This window comes from Tachysurus vachellii, chromosome 9 (genome assembly GCF_030014155.1).
Source record: "Tachysurus vachellii isolate PV-2020 chromosome 9, HZAU_Pvac_v1, whole genome shotgun sequence".
In the NCBI taxonomy this organism is placed as follows: domain Eukaryota; kingdom Metazoa; phylum Chordata; class Actinopteri; order Siluriformes; family Bagridae; genus Tachysurus; species Tachysurus vachellii.
In genome coordinates this window covers 9,701,067-9,724,827 of record NC_083468.1, presented here as the reverse complement: position 1 = coordinate 9,724,827, position 23,761 = coordinate 9,701,067, and the positions used below count along the sequence as shown (strand labels likewise).

General features: G+C 35.8%; 1 protein-coding gene across 1 annotated transcript in view; it reads left to right on the top strand.

The window, feature by feature from the left end:
- LOC132851599 (WD repeat-containing protein 49-like) overlaps window positions 1-23,761 on the top strand; it is a 37,406-nt gene that overhangs the window by 998 nt on the left and 12,647 nt on the right. Inside the window, exons 2-12 of the mRNA XM_060878567.1 lie at window positions 2,529-2,654; window positions 3,426-3,866; window positions 4,853-5,029; window positions 5,852-6,023; window positions 14,003-14,170; window positions 16,132-16,280; window positions 16,796-17,029; window positions 17,166-17,330; window positions 18,772-18,887; window positions 21,373-21,503; window positions 23,559-23,651. Coding sequence (XP_060734550.1) covers window positions 2,574-2,654; window positions 3,426-3,866; window positions 4,853-5,029; window positions 5,852-6,023; window positions 14,003-14,170; window positions 16,132-16,280; window positions 16,796-17,029; window positions 17,166-17,330; window positions 18,772-18,887; window positions 21,373-21,503; window positions 23,559-23,651 — 1,927 coding nt within the window. The 5' untranslated portion in view covers window positions 2,529-2,573. The remainder of the gene's footprint in view (window positions 1-2,528; window positions 2,655-3,425; window positions 3,867-4,852; window positions 5,030-5,851; window positions 6,024-14,002; window positions 14,171-16,131; window positions 16,281-16,795; window positions 17,030-17,165; window positions 17,331-18,771; window positions 18,888-21,372; window positions 21,504-23,558; window positions 23,652-23,761) is intronic.

Below are 23,761 nucleotides of genomic sequence, written 5' to 3'. Positions count from 1 at the left end.
TTTTTTAAAAAAATGTTTGGATTATTTTCTCTAGCTTGCTAATATATGGTTACACAAAAATGGTGGGAATTAAATCAGACATAAGATCAGCATCAGCACCTGTTTAATATGCTTGTTCAATATATAATTGATTTCTTTTGCCTATATAAACAAGCTTATATACAGCTATCTACAGCCAAAAAACCCTTGTTTTTTTTTTAATTAAATAATAAAAAAGTCAAACCCCTTTACCCTTTACGGTGATGAAAATGAGCTGTTTATGGTAGTTGTGCTAGTACATTACTATAATTGCTTTGCACTCCAGTTTCTAAATTCCTAAATCTTTTTTGGCACATCAGTACATAATTTTCAGCCACATGAGAACACATTAACACATTTTGAGTCACAGTAACTCAAAATTCTTTGCGCTAAATCAAACAGCATGAGTTACAAGCAAAATCGACTGAAAGCCACACAAAACAATAAACCTTGAATAATACCAAAGGTTTAGTTTCCCAGGTCAGGAAGAGGGTGGGGTAATCAGTGCTGGCAATTACAAGCTAATATTTATATGAAAATTGACTGTAAAATATGTTAAAGTAATATATTTTGTACCATCATTGGTGTTTGTAATCGTTTGTTATAACAAATCAGATAAAAATACTATAAAAGCCCCTCTTTGTTGCACAAGTTGCTAACGTAAAAAGCAATGTTTGATTACTGCCATTTCAAAGCTTTGAATATGAAGTGAAGTGCTGCTCAGCAATCTGTTTTGCATCGCTGGTCAGAGAGGGACAGTAACAAAATAAAACATGTACTCAGAAGGAGGTAGGATAATTTGGTGTAATCAAGCTAACGACACTATAAACAAGCTTGTGCTATGTTAGCTAAATGTAATTTTAATAGTTCCCATTATTTTCAGCAACAACAAGGTTGTTCACACTGCATGTCATGTCGTGCAGAGAAGAAATGACTACAGTATATGTTTCGCTTTCAATTTTTATTTGAATTTTTTTCAGATGTTGCCCTGCCTGCACTACAGTGGCATCTCACAATAAATGATGTGTATAAGGTTTAATCACTTACAGTGTGCATTCATTATGTTCTGGATAATTTGTTTTAATGAAACTTTTATTTGATCATAAATTCTTGTGTATGACAGATTAGACAAATAGATGGATGGATGGATGGATGGGTAGATATAAAAAAATATATATAATAAGCAAACAGAAATTATGTGAAAGCACTGCACATTACAAAGATGTGATTTTTTTTATTTTTTTTTAATGTAATCATCTTTAAATGTAATTATAGCGGGAAGCATACCTATTTACACTTTAACCCCCAATAATCGAACCAAATACTGTACACCCATGCATAATATATAGCACATCTCATACAATTAATAAAATAGTATGCAGTATACAGTATATAACAGTGTATTATGTGGTATAGAAGTATTGCATTTTGAGGACAGACCTCAGTGCTTCCTGATTCATTTCAAAGAATGACAACTTCCTAGTTTTGGGGTATAAAAAGATGAAAATTAATGTGTCTAAGGCAAGTATTCTTACTTTCGTGCACATCTTTAATGATAAGGCACCATTTCCTGACTTGAAAGACATTTATACAATCTCTGCTACTTCGCTTTCTGCACAGTCCCACAGAAAGCCACCCTTTGATCTTTTTAAGTCAGCTAATGTTCCCGGAGTTTTGTATTCAATATTTATAATAAGTTTATTTCTCATGCTTGAATGAGATAGTGGAGGTATGGTGTTAGGATTTGTATTAAGCTAACGCGGAAATGGATTGGGATCTTCTTTGGAAAAATGTATTCGCTTCATCTAAATATATTGCTCACTAGTTGATTTATTCCGAATTTGTACATGGATTTATTAGAACATCTTAATTTCAAATGAAAAGTAATCTGCTGAATATTTGGGTTCTAAATATATCCTCAATTGCTTTTGGCAACTTTTTCCATGTATTTAGACATCTTTGGGAAATTGCTGCAGACCTGATGTCATCTCTTTTAGAAAAAGATTTTCCTATATCCGCAGCATTATTCTTACTCAGAGATGACTTAGATCTTTCAATCTAAACCCACTTCACAAGAAAATACTACTGGCTTACTCAACTGCTGTTAAAAAGACAGTTCTCAAATTTCATATTAAAGCCTATTCCATCTTTGAAGTCCATCTTTTTAAGTTTCTTTGTAGATATTCTTTTGATGGATAGAGCTGCCACTGTGGATTTTTTTTAACCTAAAGTTGTTTTGATTTATTTAATTGTATGCATCTTAAGGGTTCTCAAGTGCAACACAAGGTTTTTTTTTTGTCTGTTCCATTTATTGTTATTTGTTAAGTAAAATATCTGAATAAAATATACTTACAAAAATGTATAGATTATTTATAGGAATTTTAACCTTAATCAATGCATCATAGCAATGTTGATTTGTTAACACTCACCTTACTGTTGTATCTCTGTCTAATCTGATTCTGGGAAGAAGAGGTCTCTTTATGATCTTTGTGGCATTTTTTCCCCAAAAGGAGTTGCACGCTTGTGTCCTTTAGGCCTGACTGACAGCTGAAACCATGGCAACAGTAAGGGAGGAGGAGATGCTTGAGAGTCAACTGAGTATAGAGGACTTCATCAAGATGCAGAGTCTGTTTCAGGTGAGATCAGTGAGCTTTAGAGGGGAAGACGAGACAGTATTTTAATGTGTGTGCGTGTGTGTGCACTTTACAGAATGTGTGTGTGTTTGAATGAATAAAGAAGCCTGGATTATGAGGTTAGGGAGTTCTTAATCTTTCAATTTTATTTTTTTATCTATGTTATGTTTAGAAAAGCAGGTATGGAGTTTCACTTTTGACTAAAATAAATAAAAAACAACCTTCAACTAAATAGGTACTTGCAAAAATCTAGCAGCATGCAATATTCATTCAATAAATAGTGAAATTGACATCAGTAAATAGAAACCCTCTGTTCTTTTATAAAACACACTTTAATGATTTCTATGTCATCATTTAAAATAACATATTTTTGGTGACAAGGTGTTATACATTTCCCACCAATTGGAAAACTCTCATAACTCTCAGAAAGATGTTTGAAGTTAAAAAATACATTAAATGAAATAATAATTTGAAACAATCCTAGCAAAAATGATATTTTATTTATCTATTTCTTTATTTAATTATGTATTTTTATGTTGATGTAATTTAAGCATAAATTACACAAAAAGCCAGTACCCAGTGATATAATGATAAACAAGTATACAGTGATTATTAGCTTCACTATTCAGGTATATGGTAAACAATATCTTTCTTAAACAGAAACAGTTCTTTGACATTCAGTCGTACTGTCCTACTGGAGTTATTCTTATATTTCTTTGCTCAAGTTACAGTACCAGAACCAGGTTGAGTATTTGATTCCAATTCTAATTCCAGTCATGTAGTGGCTCTAGTGATGCAGTAACCATGCAGCGGGAGGAATTTATAGACAAGTTCTACTCCATGATTGGCCGCGGCTCACGGGAGGAATACGAGCGTTTATTTGACAGTGTGGATGTGTCCAGGGAGGGCTGGGTGGACTGGAATCACCTAGCATCTTACCTTCTTCTGGGACTTTCAGAGAAACAAGAGCAAGCTGCAATGTCTGCAGTGCCACGTTGGTGCCCACCTCGCCTTCTGTCTGCCCCTCACAGAGGGCAAATCCAGAGTCTGGTAGACCTGGGCAGAGGCCGTTATCTGAGTGTGAGTAAAGAAGGCATGATGGCTGTGTGGGCTGAGAATCTAACACTGCTCAAAAGCCACAAACTTGACAATGATTCAGTCAAACCCAAAGACCTCTGGGTTACGGGTATGGTGGTGCTGCCCAATGTCCACAAGGTAAATACCTACACATTCTACTTATTAACTATTTACTGCCTATTAAAGTATAAGGTGTTTAGTATTTAAGTGTAGGAGAACAACACACTATTTTCTCACTCCAGTATAATAGGAATATACTCCATTGTATAGTTCAGCAAGTAAGCAGGATAAACTACTTAGTTGTCAGCCTCTGTTATAAAATATCAATAATAATGTACAATAATCAATAATAATCTACATTGGCATCTACATGAATGCCAGGACCTTTGGGCACCCATGATGTAATTGAGGTACAAATCACTGTATACCATGAACATGACCTGCTGTTTTGGAAATGCTCTGTCCCAGAGGTCAAGCCATCACAAATTGGCTCTAGTCAAAGTCACTCAGATTTTTATGCTTGCACCATTTTCCAGCTTTCTGCACATCAACTGACTGTTCATGTACTTTATATATCACACCCCTTGGCAGGCACCACTGCAATGAAACACTATGTACCACTGTAATGGCTGATCAGTGTATACACTGCTATAAATACATCATTGAATTCATAAACTCTTGAAACATGCATATGTACTGTATAAACACACTCCTTCTTGTCAATGAATGCATTTGATATTATGAAAGTTGAATAGATGCAATGTTTTTGCTTCTTCTATTTGTGTTTATTTATGCATGCTGTGTTCTGTTCTGATTAGCAGCAGCTCTGCTTATTAACTCTACAAATGGTGGCTCAGTGGTTAAGGCTCCAGGTGATCAAAAGGATGGTTCAAGCCTCAGGACCACCAAGCTGCCACTGCCACAGATATTCGAATGCAATTATTTAGTGAATGAAATATGGTTTTGCTTTCTGGTCTGTTTAGTGTACTTAGTTCATTGTGTTATGTCAATAAAATATTCCCTGTTGCCCCTCTTTATTTTCTGCATATCGGTATGAGTTATTTTGTATGTGCATAAGAAATAAGTAATTTGGTCTATCTGTCCTGTTTTCTCATCCTTATTAGCTTGCTGTTTCTTTCACCAGTAAGGAGATCTGCTTTTATGATCTGCTCTCTAAGAAAGAGTTCAGCTGTCAGTATAAAATTCATAGCCTGCGTCACACTCCCATCTGCATCCATTATTGGTATGATCCTGAGAGACCTGAACACGCCGTGCTCAGCTTTGGAGATGTTGCAGGACAGGTGAGCTTTGAAATTATTTTTCCGTTCACTTCCCTTCATCTGTTATTTCTACACTGCCTCTGTGCATAAACCTGCATTGAGAAGCAGTCTAGAGTTACTGGGTGGAAGAAAACATGGATATTATAGTGTTATATTTGAAAGTTATAAACAGTTATATATAGGACAGTATGTAACTGCCAAGTTACCACTGTTAGGCCCTTGAGCAACCACTAAACTCTCCAGAGGTCCTGCATCACGGCTGCCTTTGTGCTCTGACCCCATCATCCTAACAAGCTGCCGTATGCAAAAAAGACTTCCACTGTGCTAAAAATGTATAGGTGACAAATAAAGGCTTCTTCTATTGATTAACTGCAAAGGTGGGGTGTTTGGGGATAAGCTTGAGAGATAAAGACTAATGTGGAATGCCTGAGCATTGTTGTCCCAAGTTTTTGTGATAAATCTGTCTTTTCTGCTCGCTATGTGAGCAGTTAGCAAAAAACTAGCTAGAATGCTGCATTTAAACTTTATTTGAACTTGATAAACTAAATGTAAGTTTTCCATTAGACTTATCTGAAGCCAAAAATATCAAAAAATTGTGTATGACCTTTTACATACGTGTTTGAATTAGGCTACTAGATATATCAGTGTTTATTGCTAATGCTGTTTTTACTGAACTGTCCTTTTTTACATATACATGCCTGTCCTCACCTGTATTCCTATAAAAAATAGATATAAAAAAAACAGATAAAAAGAACGTCAAGCCTTCAGTACACTGTCCTGTTGCCTGCTTTTAGTTCTTGTGTATTGGTTATATACTGTGTGTATTTTATGTGTGTTTTTTAGGTGAATGCGATGTGTTTTAGGTCAGCTGTGATCTCTCTGTTCGAGAGGCCAAGTGCAGGTGTGGAACAAAATGCTGCCATCAGTATCAGGTGGAGTGAGTTACAGCAGAACCGCCATCGCTGCTGTTACACCGTCACACACAGTGCACATGCAGCACACTGGGTCAGGAGCGGTAAGAACCACATTGTCTGACTGTTCTGTCTGTTGGTGAGAAAGCAAAACTCAGCCAGCCTTTTGCTTGTTAGCGTGACAGTACAGTTACAGTAAACAACCACAGACAAACAGTCTCTAGAACAATATTTATGACTGAATTTATTTCTCTTATGGGGACCTGGCCATCAATTATTAACACTTGAGGTGATACAGATCTGTGTGCCTGTATTTTGCATGTTCTCCATGTGATTCAGTGGTTTCCTCCCCAAGTCCAAAGACATGCATTGTAGGCTGAATTGTATCACTAAATTGTCTGTAGCATGTGAATGGGCATATAAGAGTGTGTGTAATTGTGCCCTATGATAGGTTGTGCCCTTGTTCCCCAATTCCCTTGAGATGCAAAGGCTCCAGGTGTGCAGTATAAGGCAATGAAACTTAAATCTTTGATTATGATAAATGCATTTGTGCTCATTTTTGTGTTTAGTCTTCCAAGTTTCATAACTCACAACTGCTTATTGAGCAAAAGTAAAAAAACAAACAAATGATATAGTTTGAATATTCATAAAGGATCAACGTTGTGTTTAAAAAGCAATTCTTACACTAGATATCCCCCATTTTTTTTTTTTTTTCAAAGAAATAGGTTTTGGTTCTTACTTTTACATTCTGTGTCTGTATATAGTGATGCCATCAGGGTATTATCCAAAATATAAGGTTTCATCGATTTACTAAAAAATATACATCACATTATTTTCACCGTCCTTGTTTTCCTTGTTTATAGGTAAATTGTAACTTTACCAGGTCACTGATAATGCAGTCAAACAGTGATTTGTGTGCTAGCTCTAATCATATTATAATGTATGAGTGAGAGTGCAGAGAGTGCAATATTGAACATAACACATGATGTAAACTAAATAATGCTCAGATTTATCTAGCAATGTCATTTGATTTGAAATATTCTAAACATATTCAATTCTCAGTTCAATTAAGAAAAAAATATGAGAGTTATTCATAATACCTTGATCTACAAAATGTAAGATATCATTTGCTCGTTTTCAAAGAACTATCAGTATGAAATCATGAGGTGACAATATCAGAGAAGATTATTTCAAACCCAAATAATCAAAAATCATCACAGGATGATGTCACAGGAATATGTCCCGTTATCAACGTTCTTGTTATCTCAGATCACAGAAAACCTACTCTTAGTACTTCTAAAAAAGATAGTGCCACTAACATCACTTTTTGATCTACATGAGAAAATGCAGTAGTTTAACACTAATTACATTCAGAGATCCGTGGCACAGTGGCTTCTTAGAGCTCCAGGTTGCCTGATTTGATCCTTAGATGGAGTTATTATCTGTGAGGAGGTTCTCTGATTTCCTTCCACTATTGTCTATACTACAGTACATCACACTCCAGCTGAGTGTTAATATACAGTACACACAAATCTAAACAACTATATTTCTTTTTTTTGTTCATGATTTTCACTCTTTGTGTTTATATGTTTGTATATATAATCTTGATGAATTCAATCCCCATTTCAAGGGACATTGTTTCAAATCAGCTTTATAGGAATAAAAAGAATATTAGAAAACCGATAAATTAATGATGATAATGATAAAATGAAATGATAAAATTTTTAAATTTAATTTATATTTATTAATGAAGGCCTAGATTCTTCTTTGCACAATTGACCCAATAGATCAAACTGCATATGACCTAATTTTTTCATAAATAATTCACAGGAAAATTTAAAAAAAATTTGAAATGTAGTACAGGTCTGTACATGCCTGTCTTCATTTCTATCTATCTATCTATCTATCTATCTATCTATCTATCTATCTATCTATCTATCTATCTATCTATCTATATGTTTATCTATTAGTCCTTCCCTGTCCTTACCTGGCATCATCATTAGACACCTGTCCCAACCTGTATATACATATTTTAGTCTATCATCATGTCATCATGGACATGCCCTGCTCCTGCACTCTCCTGTACACACCCGTCCTTTCTGTACATGTTTAAACCACACATTTGCACCTAGGAGCAATTTAGAATTATTGCCAGCCCACCCACCTGAGTGGTTTGGGAGATCAGAGGAAGTCAGAGACTCCTGAGGAAATCCATTTGAACATAGGATGAACATTTAAACTAATGAGGCAATGGTCAGAACATGAGCAGCTGGGATATAATAAAGCCAAAGGGAAATGCAGAGAAAAAGAAGAAAAAGAAAAAGAAAAAAGGTCCAACAGTGGAAGTAGAAACAAGCAGCAGTATAGAAAGGCTTAGAACTTACACTCTGGGATTAGCAAGTAAACGCAAAGTTTACTTGAAGATAGGGTACTTCCCAAAACTCTAGCTGACTCCTTGATCCTACTTTCTTTAGTCTGTCACCCAGAAACTGATGGAAGTCTGCCAGCTTTCTTCACATACACTCAGAGGGGTCCAGGAGGAAGAGATCAGAGGCTCCAACAGAGTGGAAAGGAATCTAGAGACAAATCTCAACAACAAAAAAAAAACAGAAGAAGAAATGATTTGCTGATGAGAAATGCAAATGTAAAATTAACAATCATAATTAAATCAACAAGAAATAAGGAAGGGAAGCAAATAATAAAAAAAAAAGGATGTGCTGTTTAAGAAATGAATGTGGGGTAATGTCCTAGGTTTGATACACCACCTCTCATCATCTCTTCTTTTCTGAGATTCACATCTTTTCTAAATTATAGTTCACTATGCATCCCTGTGTTCTACTTTTCACACGTACTCTCCTGACTTAGGCTAAAAATACTATATCAATATTATACTTAAGTATTGTTCTTGTGTATTTATACTTTACTTTAGATATTATTATTCCTTATATTTTATTTAGACTTTCTATAAACAGTAACAAAGGTCTGCTCTTCTCTCGTCTAGCCAATGATGTTATATAACTATAGACTAGGCTCAGTTTAGCATCCCGGCATTTTATTGTATAGCATCCAATCAAATTAATCAGTGTAGAAGAAAACTATTCAGCCAATCATGCCAATTTATCAAGTGAGGTGATTGTCTCATGCTCCACAATGTAGTCAGACTTGATGAATACCCCTGGCCCTACCTCTGTAAAAAAAAATGCTGGATTAAAGATATGCTAGAGCAAAGACATATAAAAAACTTGTATCACCTGAAGGAATCTGTCTAATTTGAAACTGATGATATATCCTGAACTGACTATATTTAATGAACCAAGTCTGTTTCATAATTAAAGGTGAAACCAGCATTGCTTCCAGTTGCCAGCATAAATGGGCTAGCAGCAGGTTACATGATATTAATTACATCGTAATTTACTTATGGTTCATTCATTAGCAAATTTCATGCCATTACTCATACATACAGAATGACCATCACACTTTTTTTTTATTTTGAGTGATATTTTTCGACAAATGTTTGATGCTTCTTTGAAATGAAAATCTTCAGTTCCATGATACAGTATATCATCAGTTAATACTTGAGCAGCTTTGAAAGTAACTAGTCTTTAACTTTCAAATAACTAGATATTTTTAATTAAGTAAGATTTTCTATCTATCTATCTATCTATCTATCTATCTATCTATCTATCTATCTATCTATCTATCTATCTATCTATCTATCTATCCTTTTATTTATCATTGTTTCTCGGCTATTTTTTCACCCCTGCTCCTGTCCTTACCTGAACCCACATGTCTTGTCCTGTCTAGTCCAACCATGAGCAATTTATCTCACACAGGACCTCATAGGCTGATAATCCTGCACGTTATTGTTATTGTTGACACTATAGCACTCTGTGTGTAGATGTGACGATAAAGAGAATAAGAGCTGAAGTAAACAAGAACAACAAACACAAGAGAACAGAAGAAAACATGAAAAGGACTTGTTAATTGAACATTGCTGTGTGCTTCATTTCCCCCGCTGAAGGCTAGATCCTTTTGAAGTGTCTTTCTGGGATTAGACACTATGTGTGTGTGTATGAGTGAGAGAGAAAGAGAGAGAGAGAGAGAGAGAGAGAGAGAGAGAGAGAGAGAGAGAGAGAGAGATTTTCTGAAACAACTCTTTTGGGTGTGAGCTGGCCTTCGGGCTTGGCAGCCACTAAAGGCATTTGTCTTTTAACCATAATGCATCTGTGACCTCTTGAGTATGAATTGCCTGGTTTTTGATCCTCCAAGTGGGATTTCTCTTTGCCTTTGTTTCCTGTAGTCCACTTTTTCACATTTCTCCTTGGTAAAAAAGATAAAACAGAAGCTGGTGGGTCAGTTGGTGTCAAATTTATGTGTATGTTTGATGTATTGATGTGTGTGAACTGTCTATTTGAAACAAACAGGGCAAGTGCACACTGAAAGGACATGAGTTGAGTCATGGTTCTGCTTCCTTGGTCATCCTATTTAGCAAAACTGAAGCAAATTTTGCAGCATTTAGTGAATCAGTTTGTCAGCAGATTAATATTTGAAGGCATGTGTGATGCTGCATCACAAATATGGAAGCATTTTCTGCACTATTTTCAAAACTAATTGCAACTGTATTTGCAATTGCCTTCTTTATTTGTGAATGCATAAATTGTGACCTAATTCAAATGAAAATGCAAATCTCATATCACAGTTTTCTTTTTCATTTACACAAACATACAATGTCTGCCAAATTTCAAAGGGAAAATAAAAGTCCATATGCAATAGCATTTCCCATGTCTTATAAGTTACGACCCTGTCATATCAAAATCGCTATAGCAATTACACTGTTTGCTATTTTACTTCCTTAGTGTTGCATTTCAGAGCGCCTTTTGGTCAATGGCCTAAAAGGAAAATGTGCTGAACACCCCTTCTGTTTCTTATTTACTCAACCTCATTTGTACAACTTTGTTTTATTGTATAATTTATGGCAATAATACTGTTTGTTCTTTATTTCAAAACTATTTTCTCTTCATTCCAGTCTGTATAGTTTACTGGAATAGACTGGTGAACGATTTAGACAGAAGTCCATCTGGACTCTGTCATGCAAATATTTATTGGAAAACAATGTGACGGTAATTACTTTTAAAAGAGATTAAAATATATAACAAGACCATTCTTCATTTAGATAATAAAGCTGTTAAGACTGTATCTATATGCGAAAGCTTCAGCAGAGTCGTCTATTCAGGACATTTTCCCTGCTGGCCGATAATAAGAACACGCCCCATAGTATTCTCCCAGCCCTCACAGTGATTGACAGGTGTCTGCGTAAGACATTGGAAATGCAAATGCAAAGGGAACTGTGATTCCAGTTAAATTTTGGCATGCTCCATATATGATGCAGAGGAAGTGAAATACAAACAGTGTAATTGCTATTGCTATTTTGACAAGGTCAACTCTTAAGATGTGGAAATGCAACTGGAATATATTTGAAATTTGGCAGACATTGTACATTTGTGTAAACAAAAATGCAATAAATGGTAAGACCTTAATTTACATTTTCATTGCAATTATTTCACAATTTATGCATCTACAAATAGAAAAGCAATTGAAAATACAATTCGCAATTACTTAATTGTGTGTGTTTGTGTGTATGTGTGCTGAGATCCGTCAAGAAAGTCACATCTAAAGGTCACATTTTACATAGCTGCTTTATCATAATCAAGGTCATGTCAGAGCCAGAGCAACCATAGGATAATTATCCCTTATTATAAATTCTGCCAGCTAGTTGGTTGGATGCTATCTAAAAATCAATTCTTCTATGACCTTTCAAGGTCACTATGTTTCTTTCAAGATTTGGATGCCCTAATGTTCACATGTCCCAAAAATATAAACTCAGCCCTGTGCAGTAGATTAAGTATATCAAGTATAGTTTACGCTTCTTCAATTTGTACGGTAACAATTTATAATCTCAAACTACTGAGGATAGAGTGGGTTCCAATTAGAATCTGGTTCCTTTCAAGGCTTCCCAATGTTTTGTCAGGGTGATATTTGCTTTTGGTGAAGCTGCTTTGTGACAATGTCTGTATGGAGCCATGGTTCCTGAATCCTACAGTTGGTATAGAAGCTCAATACATGCCCACTGTAAAGGGTTTAGAAGCATCAGAGGCACAAATAAAAAGAAGGCCATTGTAGATATCACAGAAGCTGCTAAAACTGCTAAAAGCCTGTTGATCAGGAAAGAAAGAACTCAAGTGGCCTGCACAGAGCCTAGACCTCAATCCCACTGAACACCTCTGGGATAAACTGTAATGTAGTCTGTGCCCCAGGCCTCCTCACTCGACATCAATACCTGGCCTCACTAATGCTCTTGAGGCTGAATGGGCACAAATCACCAGAGCCACACTGCAAAATTTAATGGAAAGCCTTCCCAGATACATTTGAAACTTGTTGCTACATAAAGCTTTTTCCATCAACAGAAAAATATAACACCAGTTTAATGTTCATGCTACAACAATACAATAGAAACCGAAGAGCTATTAAAAAAGAGGGTAAATGGATGGGACAAACATGTAATAAAATCATGCACTATACATACTATACATATATATATATATATATATATATATATATATATATATATATATATATATATATATATATAGGAGCACAGGGGTTTATCATACATATGCATTGGGAGCAAACAACCTAGAGACTCATTCTGTCATGAGACTCATTTAATGATTTAAATTTGAAAAAAGAGTCAAAGGCAATTACTAGTGGCATTATCAAGTGGCCTGTGCTTGATAAAACACTCTAGTTTACATAAAAGCTGATTTGGTTATATAAGTCTCACTCAGCAACACTATGAGTTGTGCTTTAATGTATCTATGATCATTCTTTGTTTATCATTGTCTTTTTGGCTGTATTTACATATTATAAAATTAAATACTACAACTTTCTATTTCCTGACTACACACTACACCACTGATTCTTTTTTGATATGGAAATAATAAAAAAAAATATTATCGTTCTTCAGATAAAAAGTTTTGAAATGCAGATGATCCTGATGATTGATAATATCACCTGGTGACTTCTAACAACTTTTTGAGCATGCATTAGCTGCTTAGTCTTGAATAGATTGGCAACAGCTGGGAATTGAATGTCCAAAGGTAGTAAAATTTTGGATCGAAACTTTCTCAGTGCTGTCTAGGGTGAAAGGCACCAGTACAGTTAAGCCATTGCTTGTCAGCAATGATTCATCATTAGCTTTAGCAAAAGCACACGTATTTAGTTGGCCAGACAGCAGCTGAAGGTTTTTATTGGCAGTCACACTTATTATCTTAATTTAAATGCTTTACTTAGAATTATCAGAAGCAGAAATTCACAAAGCAAGCCAGAAAGCTGTCAAGTGCTGTCTCTGGCATGATCAGAGTTCAACAATGCGGTCATCACTGATGTGGTATTATTTAAAAGTACTGTGAAGTAGGTAGTAGCTTGGGGTTTGGGGTCACCACGGAGTGGGTGTAAGAGAGTAGTATGATTATGGGTTAGAACAGTACTTGAAATGCATGATAACATTTTTGCATGCTCTGTAACTATAGTGCTGATAGCAAAGAACACAAAGTGCACTAAAGAATTATATACCAATCCAACACTGAATAGATTTTATTGAATATAATGATACATTTTAACCTTGTGTGTTTTTTTATTCTGTAGTGTTTTTATTCCTTTACATTTTTATTCTTGGTGTGTTTTTGTGCCTGAGTATGATTTCACGGCCCTATGAAACCCATCATCTCTTTGCAGCAGTATTTGTTTTGGTGCTTGAGCACTCAGATCTTTATTTCTACAGTTGTTACTGTTTCAGTGTTTAGATCATGTTTGTTGTAATTTGTCCCTTCAGTGCCTTTCCTCAATGCTCTGAAGACCTGGGTTTACTGCCTTGCTCTTTCTTTGTAGCATACTACTGTTTCTAATTAGCATGTTCTTCTTATATATTCTGTGCAATGTCTTGAATTCCCTTGTCATTTCTTCCATCTGTAAGATCTGTTTTGAGTGTGTTTAAATTTCTCATTGTGTTTCTGTCTGTGTTTAGTACGATTCCTCGGCACTCTGGAAGCTTTTGTCTCCTGCAGTGGCTCTGCTCAGAAAAGTATGGTGTTGGCATGGAGAGACACAGACGCCCGTCCTTTGCGAACCACAACCTTTTACATAGAAAAAGGAATTATGGATCTGGACTATCATCCGGGACTTAATCTCATCGGTATATCGTCGTTAATTGTCATTTAAAAAAAAGTATTGATTTTTAGTTCACTTCTCTACTGAATTTTTTTTAGGAAAATGTCATTGTTCATGTTTAACACATTGCCATGTGTTGATTCCACTGGGTTTTGAAAAAGCACTGCAACTCCAGGAAAGGGGATTCATTCGCCATTCCAGGGGCTCCAGGCTCCCTATGACCCAGTGCAGTATAAAATGGATGGTGTTTTCCTTTTTGCCTTTTGTAACTTCAATACAGTATGCAACTTTAACCTGGATAAATGTATATTAAGAGAATATACCTTTAAAATGATTTTAGAAACATAAATGGACCATACACCTTGCCTCATGCATCAATGTTAATCATTTACACAAGACATTTGGTATTCATAAAAAGAAATGACAGTATACTAACATTTATATTCTACTCATGCTCCTGAGTGTGTCTACATGTATGATTTATGCATAAGAATAATTATTGCAAACTAATTAATAATTAATGTAAACCTAGTCAACTTCATATAATATACTCTGCATGAATAACTACACTTTTATATGTAATACACTGTTCAGTATAATTTGCTTATTTTTATTATGTTTACAGCATTTTGCAGATTCTATTAGTCATTTGGAGTCTCTATCAAAAACACATGCTCATAATAGTTCATGTGGTCAGGGACTAAGAGTGCCAGTCATTTCATTTTATTAGCATTAAAGAATATACTAAATAAAGAAAGCTAACCAACACAAACCCATAACTTAAGAAAAAATATGACTTTTTACCCATTACCCTTATCATTTATTCAGACTCAAAATGAAATACGCTTCTGGCTTTCAACAAAACAGAGAATTTTGTGGATGTCCCTGGATGCAAATGAGCTGTGTCATGAATGCACATTTTACAAGTAATCATCACAGTGCAATTTGTTCAGTTAGTTCAATTTGGCTCACACAAACATTTATACACAGCTTTACCCAAAAGACTGATTAAAGAGGCTCTGTACTTAGAATGAAAAAAGACAAAAGTTGAGTTTAAAGCTGTGCTTAGAGACTGGGATCCTGCAAGTTTAAATCCAAATACGGAAACATACATATTTGAAGCCGTAAACAGATAGAGATACAGATAGAAGCATTGTGTTACACAAAAGTTAAACCTGTCATGAAATGGGTTGCCTCCATGGAAACAAAAACAGACCCAAATACAGCTATAACACAACAGTCTAGGGGATTTATTAAAAATAACAGAACTAAAAACACATGGAAATTAGATAACTTAAATACAAAATTACCAACACAATTCCGAAAACATGAAACCAGTAGCTGAAACCTGGAGAAAAAAGACAAGGACTCGCATGAGACAACAGGTATAAATAAGGGAGGTAATCAGAGAAACATAAGGAACAGATGTGTAGAGGCAGGATCAGGCTAAGGATCAGGTAGGGCAAAAACAAACAAAAGCACATGAAACAAGACATAATTGAGCCATGAGCTGTGTTACAGCTTTGGCACTGGTCAAATACAAGTGTATCATTTACAGCATTACTGTTAAATATAAACACTTTAGTGTCAGGAACAGGTTGTGGAACAACAGTCAAAAAGTAAAGGGCTACAAACTGTTTAAGGCAAATTGCACTGAAAAGATTATCTAAAGTCTGCTCACCTACAAGGAGCACCAGAAAGGTTTCTGTGTCTGATAAAGTGGCCAGTAAGTGTGGTCTTTAAAATTTAACAGTTCTGCTCCACTTGATACACTCGAACCATAACAATGTCACATCTGTGAATGTATGTGGTCAGCCACCTGAATAATATTAGTACAACAGTGGTCTACTTTCACTTCTATGATAGATAACATACAGGGGAGCTTATAAAAAATCTTAGCTACTTTATAATCTGACATTGCACAGACATTTGAACTTACTGAAGGATAGAATTTTGTTTGAGAAATATGTTGTTCTTCTCCCTTAGCTACTGCAGGTCTGAATAACCAGGTTTGTCTGTGGAACCCTTACCTGGTCTCTAAACCTGTTGGCATACTTCAAGGTCATGTTACTAGCGTAGTGGCAGTTCAATTCATGCTAGGAAAGAAGCAGCTGATTAGCTTCTCTAAAGACAAGGTGAGGAAGACATTTTAGGTAGAATAAAATGACACAAATACACTTTTATTGTCACATGTCGACATACAGTATCACAAAGCTTTGACATGAGAATGAATTAACTATCAGTCTGTTAAGCAAATATGTCTGTTATACAATGTTTAAATGGAAATTTGCCCATGTAACATAAAAACATGTATTGATGTATTTTATATGTTCAGTGACACAGATGCAGTGAGCCATACTGTAACTGTGACCATATAGAAAAGTTGTATTTACAATTTACATTTATATGATATATTTGACATTTTTGGCTATGGTATAATCACTGACAATGCAAATGCCACCAATTATCTGCAACATAAGTTAACAAGCCAGCCAGCTGTTAGGGCATATACATAAGGCATTTATAAATGTATTGTCATTTATTAATGACATTATAGATATAGCACTGTAGAGAGACTCTCTCTTTCTCACTCTCTCTCTCTCTCTCTCTCTCTCTCTCTCTCTCTCTCTCTCTCTCTCTCTCACTCTAGGTCTTGAGAGTGTGGGATGTGTCCACTCATCTGTGTGTACAATGTTTGGCAGGGCTTTTCCCTAAAGCTCAGGAATGTAAAATGCTCCTGTTCTTCCACGAGGAGAAATCACGCCTCTTCCTTTCCTTTAACAACACTCTGTTCTTTCTTCAAGCACAGAAAGAGGATCGAAAGAGAGTGATGAGTCACGAGAATGCTGTCACCTGCGTTCTCTACAACTCTCTGTTTAGACAGGTGGGGGAGCTCTGACCCCATAAAACTTCATTCCTTAAGAGACATTTCCTACACACACACACACACACACACACACACACACACACTCACACACGTATTACAAATCCCTAACACTTTGATGTTGTGCTCCTCTAAGGTTATCAGCAGTGACGCAAACTCCAGTGTGAAGATTTGGCTCATGGACACTGGACAGAAGGTCAAGCACTTTCCCTGTTGCCATGGCAATGCTGAGATCACCACCATGGCCCTTGATGCAACACAGACAAGACTCTTCACTGCTGGCACGGATGGAGCAGTAAAGGTCAGGGATCACAGGCAGATTACAGCAATTATGCGTTATTTTCTAAAAGGTGGAAATCAGGAAGTTGAAGAAACCATGTTTTGTCCTTAATCTAAATCTTGTGATAAAAATGATTAACTTGTCTGAATCTGGGATCATCAAATATACATGTTGAAACATACTGTATAAGCAGACATATATCTGAAAAAAAAAATCAACAAAAAAAAAGTCAAGATATAACAGATTCCACTGTGTTGTTATTCATTCACCAAAAATCAGCCATGTATAAGCCATGTGTAAAAAAGTAAGCACACTCAATCATTCAGATTGTTCAGTAGATTGTTGAAGCATCTTCAGCAGCAACAATTTAGAAGTAACCTTTTCTGTAGAAGTTTTTATGAGTTACTTTACGAGTCTCTCGCATAATCTTGGAGCACTCTTGGAGCACTTCTCTCTTCCTTATAACTTTGGTTTAATTCTTTGATGTTTGAGGGCATTTTCTTCTATTAATGCTTCACCACAGCATATACTGTAGATGGTGTTGAAATCTGGATTTTTACTTGATCATTCCAAAACCTTAAGTGATTTTTTTCAGCCAATCAGTACAGTACATTTGCTTGTGTGTTTAGGATCACTGTCCTGTTGCATACTGCAGTTTGTGCCAAAATCTGGCTGCTGCACCAGTGACCTCACAATTACCTCCAGAATGGTTAGGTATAATGAAGAGTTCATGATTGACTCAATAAATCTAAGGTATCTTGGACCCGTGGCTGCCAAACACTTTCAAATCAACACTCCTCCGCCACCATGATTAAAGGTTGGCACAAGGTGTTTGTGTTGATAACCTTTTTGGTTTTCACCAAATATAGCACTGTTCATTATAATCAAACGTCACTTTTTTCTCATCAGTTCATTCTTCCATTATTCTTTCTAGAGAGTAAAGGATTTCTTTTAGATAACATTTTTTTTTTGAGTCATAAATGCCAACATTCCCATTCTTATCCTCACTAAGGACTGCAAATCCCTAGATATAACTCTGTCTTCTTTGAAATTTCTTTGATCATAAAACGATTTGACTTTGGGATAAATTTGCTGGTTTTCCACTCTTGGGAAGGGGCCACTACCTCATTGTTCTCTATTTCTTAATAATCCTTCTCAGTGTAGAATATTGGATTTGAAATTGTTTGCATATGGCCTTATAACCCTCTCCAGACTGATTTGTAGCAAATGCTGCCTCTCTGAGATCTGCAGCAGCTTGCTGCAAATGATTTTGTTGACTGAGGTGGAGGCAGCGAGGATCTATTTACAATTGCACACATGGCATTAACATATGGCTGAATGATACAATAGAATATGTCATTTTGTATTTTAGGACCTGATGAGAAACAGATGATGTTTAAGTCTAGACAACACTGATATCTAGCTTTTTAGTGTACATGTTTCTGTATTTATGTATGTAAAGGTGTGGGATTTCAATGGGCACTGTCACCACAGACTGAATGCATGCCGAGACCTGGCAGTAGACATCTCACAGATACTGGTGATGAAAAGGACAGTGTTGGTGCTTGGCTGGGACAGGTATGAGTTTGAGACATAGAAAGAGAATGGATAAGACAACCAGTATGTGTGTGTGTGAGTATGTGTGTGACTGAGGACACATTTCTAACATGTTTCACGGTACCACTTTTTTCATAAGTATAAAGTATGCAAATATTTACACCATCATTAAATGAATTATATTTATATTTACAGAATTGTCTTTAGGCTATAGATAAAAAGCAAAAGTTTACATTGAGAAAAGTGCTGGAAACCATCAAGCATGGAAATTTTTTAATTCTTGAAACAGTCCTTAACTAATGGATTTGCATGCACGTATTAAAAATGACAATTTACTTTGGTATTATTTTAGTATCTCCTTATTTTAGTATCTTAACTTTTATTCCCTGAGAAATTTTAGCGTAGGCAGTTCAGCCCACACTGGTGTATATATATATATATAAAAGGTGAACTGACTTGACTCATAAAATAACCATTGAACAAAACTTAAAAAAAAAAAAGTTTAAAATCTCCCAAGCAGTAAAACTGACATTATGGCCTGTGGCTGATGCATTGGAGGCTCAAAAGCTTAAATCCTGGTGAGGATAGACGAGAAGCCAGGACTCACCAAGTTGAAAAAGAAACCAAACTTACTTTTCCAGATTTATATCCATTGTGTAATGGGGAGAAGCAGGTATATTCTTGTATAAATGTAGATTTATTTTTCATGTAGTTTTTGTTGTTTTCACAAAAGTCCACAGTGAATTTCATTTTTAAAAGAATCAATTTTTAAATCAATATTTTCATACATTTTTTTTATAACTTTTTCAAACAATTTTAAAGTGTACCATATTATATGTATATTATTTGTGGTGGTTAAAGCATTGATTTTTTTGTCTGTTTTAATAACAAATTTTTCAATCTTGTGGTGGGAAATGATTATTCCATTTATTGTGACGACCACAAATAATAGCTAAAGGCAGTTTAGAGAATCAAAAAATGCAGTTTGTTCTGAAAGAATATATTGTTACTTTTTAACAAAGTTTCATATGCTGAATTTCACCCAGAGTAAATTATTCTCCATGGCAACACTTGCATGAGATGTCTGATTCTTCAGTTATTTGTTTCACACACCAGTATAGGTGGCATGATCATGTCTTTCAAAATGAACAAAATAAAAAAGTTCTACACTATACATGCACATATCAGCCATAAAATTAAACCCACCTGCCAAATCTTGTGTAGCACTGACCCATAAGGGCATGAGACCCCTGCTGTGGTATCTGGCATATTAGAAGCAGTTTATTGGACAATTTTTTGTCCAGCACATTTCACAAATATCCTTGATCTGGGGAATTTGGAGGACAAATCAACACCTTGAACCCGTTGTCATGTTCCTCAAACCATTCCTCCACAATTTTTGCAGTGTATCAAGAAGCATTATCCTGCTGATATCATCCACCTACCATTAAGGAATACCATAAAGGGGTGTACTTAATCTGCAGCAATGTTTAGAAATGCTGTATGTGTAAAAGTATAATCCATATGAAGGCCAGGAACTAATGTTTACCAGAAAAAGATTGCCCAGAGCATCACACTGCCTCTATCAGCTTATCTTCTTCCCATAGTGCATCCTGGTGCTTTTTCCCAGGTGCTTTTTCTTTTTCCCAGGTAAGGGACACACATCTGGCCTTTCATATGATGGAAAAGAAAATTTGTTTCACTTGACATTACCAACTTCTTCCATTGCTTCATGGTCCAGTTCGTATGCTCACATGCTCATTATAGGTACTTACAGCATGAAAAGGGTCCATCATGGGCACTGTGACCAGTATGCAGCTGCACAGTCCCATACAGAGCAAGCTGTGATGTGCTGTATGTTTCGACATCTTTCCATCACAATTTTCTACAGTATAAGTAATTTGTGCTAAAGTAGCGATTCTGTGGGATCGTTCCAGATGGGCTATACTTCACTCCCCAAATGCATCAGTGAGTCTAGGGTGCCCATGACCTGACCCTGCCATTTTGTAGATGCTCTGAACAGTCATCTAGCCAGCACAATTTGTCCCTTGTCAAAGTTGCTCAGATCCTTATACTTGCCCCTTTTTCCTGCTTCCAACACATCAACACTGAGAACTGACTGTTCACTTGCTGCTTAATATATCCCACTCCTTGACAGGTGCCACTGTAAATAGAAAATCAATGCTATTCACTTCACCTGCATTTTTAGAGCTCTTTTTAAAATGTATAGATGTATTCAATTCTAGTCTCTTGTAATCCTGTTTTTATTTGTCCTTTATAAAGCACCCAAAAAGTGGTCAGACTAAAAAGTGTGTTTTTGTGTGTGTGTGTATGTGCAGACATTGTGGCCATCCTGTTTTCTTCCATCTTTCAAACATAAACTAACTCTGACATTTAGAAATGGACTTCTAATCTTCTGCAGTCATATCTCATCTATTTCTCATCACTGGACTTTCATCGTTCTCTGCCTCTCTTCAATCTAATCTCTCTCTGTCTTTCTGTGCAGGGTGATCACTGTGTTCAGGATGAACTCGTTCTCTCGCTTCTTCGTACAGCCTTCAGAGTGGAAAGGCGGCGTTCAGCATCGTGAGCACATTAAGTGTGCAGCATTTCAAGCCCCTCAGACCTTAGTTACTGGTACTCTCCTCCTTGTCATACCCTCTAATTCTCTGGTCGTCATATTTATATTTATTAATTTAGCAGATGCTTGCTGTGTTCAGTTGTGGAGACAGCTGCTTTAGTGGTTTCAAGCTGCTTCCAAGGTCCATCTGTCATTGGGCTGAAATTTAACCCAAAGAAGGCACTCTAAAATCTCATCAGTGTGCTCATATGGTTGTGTCCTCATGTTTTATTGGGTTATCAATGTAACATTCAAAAAAATCCACTGCAGAAATATTTAAAATTGAAAATAGTTAAAATATATTGAATATACTGAAGTATTTCCTATTAAGCCATTAAAAAATTTAAATCGAAGTCTAGTAAACCTATTTAAGGGTAATAAATAATTTGACTATTTTTAAGCTTTGTTTTCTTGTTTTTTTTTGACAGATTGTTTTGCTAAGATTAGGCATTTATTTCTAGAAAAAAGCAAAATGTTCTGCCAATAGAACATGAAAAATAGAATATTGAATAGAATAAATAATGTTCACTTTCAGTTTTCCTGAGCATGTATCCTAAAGTGTATTTAATAGTGGCAGCTATTTGTTTTTTAGTTCAGCACACCAAGTCTACTGCATGCTAAATAGCATTGAAATAGTTTGCCTTCTCTTAGCCACAAGTTTCACTTACAGTTGTTAATATACCCATCATACAACTTGACAGTTGGTGCGCCATGCTGGTTGAAACTTGTACTGGTCTAGTGAACTGTGAATTCTCCGATTAGCTACATTAAAAATGATGCCTAAAATAAAAATCTTCAGAGGGCAGCAGCCTTCAGAATTTCATTCATCTAATAGTCTTTAAGTCTCTAAGTTTTTTAGAGATGCATCATACTGATACTGGTGTTACTGGTACTGGTTTTTCTGGCGTACTTATGTACAGACTAGATTCCAGGTATCAATGGTACCGATATACGTGTACACATAAAAAATTACAACATTCATTTCCAGGTGAAACTAAGTGTCAAATGTCCAGTGTATGTTGTTGCCTTGATGAACTGACGACACAAACTGAAAAGCAAATACAGCATATTTTCGACATTGCCCATAGCCTGAGTATGAGCATTAAAAATAATGATGTAAAGGTAATGTGAGCTTGGAGCAGTGAAGTGGGCCTGCAAAGAAACTGGCATGTGTAAGACCTCTTCAATATTTCAAGCACTGACACATTACTGAGACCGAGCCCTTGCGTGCCAGGGCCTGCTCTTTGCTCTGGTGTCGAGGAACAAATCACAGTACCAGCCATTTTTAATGACCATGCTCACTGATCCTGCTCAGAATGCTTGGCAGCTGGCTGCCCTTTGTACTCTGTATTAAAGATACTGTTTAAATGCTGTAACATTTCAGGACAAAGAGTTCATTGTTGGCAACACCTAATAACACACCTTTTTTTTAATTTTCCAGTCTTTAGGACTTAATGGCTTATTTTTTTCCTGTATTAATTATATTGTCTTTAGGAGGTCATTTATTTATTAGACAGTCTTTAGGAGGTCATTTTTTCGCCAATTAGGCAGTCTTTGTTGCTAATTTTTCTAATTACAGTAGATAGTCTTTAGGAGGCCGTGTCTTTTGATTAGACAGTCTTTAATTTATTTTTAATCTAATTTAATTAATTAGATACCCTTTAGGAGATTTAGGAGTAACATGTTACCTGTGAAATGTAATTTGACAGTGTTGCACTGGTTGTGTTAGTAACCAGTGACGTAAGATAGCTTTTAATAGAGCACCCAGGTTTTAGGATGTTTTGCTACTGAATTTACTTCATGAGAAAGCATTTGTAAAATTTTACTGATTTGAATATAATGGCTGCATCAGAGTGCTGAGAAAGGAAAGCTGATGTTGTTAGGAAGTGTTGAATAAGCATGGCTGCTGGGGGGATGAATAATGAACATCCAGAATAGTCAGTCTCATCAGCACTGAACCAGGCACTGTGCTATTTTAACATTATTGTATTAACACTTCTCTTTCTAGCTTTTTTTGTGCTTTGACTAATATATGTTGACATAGTGATTTATTTTTATCATGTTTTATGTAGGTGGTAGTGATGGTGAGATAATAGTCTGGAACAACAGCACTGAAATTTCCATACGCAAACTATACAAAAACACACAACAACAAAACTGCTCAGGTTAGTCATTCTTTCTTTCTTTCTTTTTGTTTTTTTAAATTATAAACACAAATAGAAACAATTGTTTTATAATGATGTAGCAGGAAGCCACCCCACAGCTCCAGAATCTC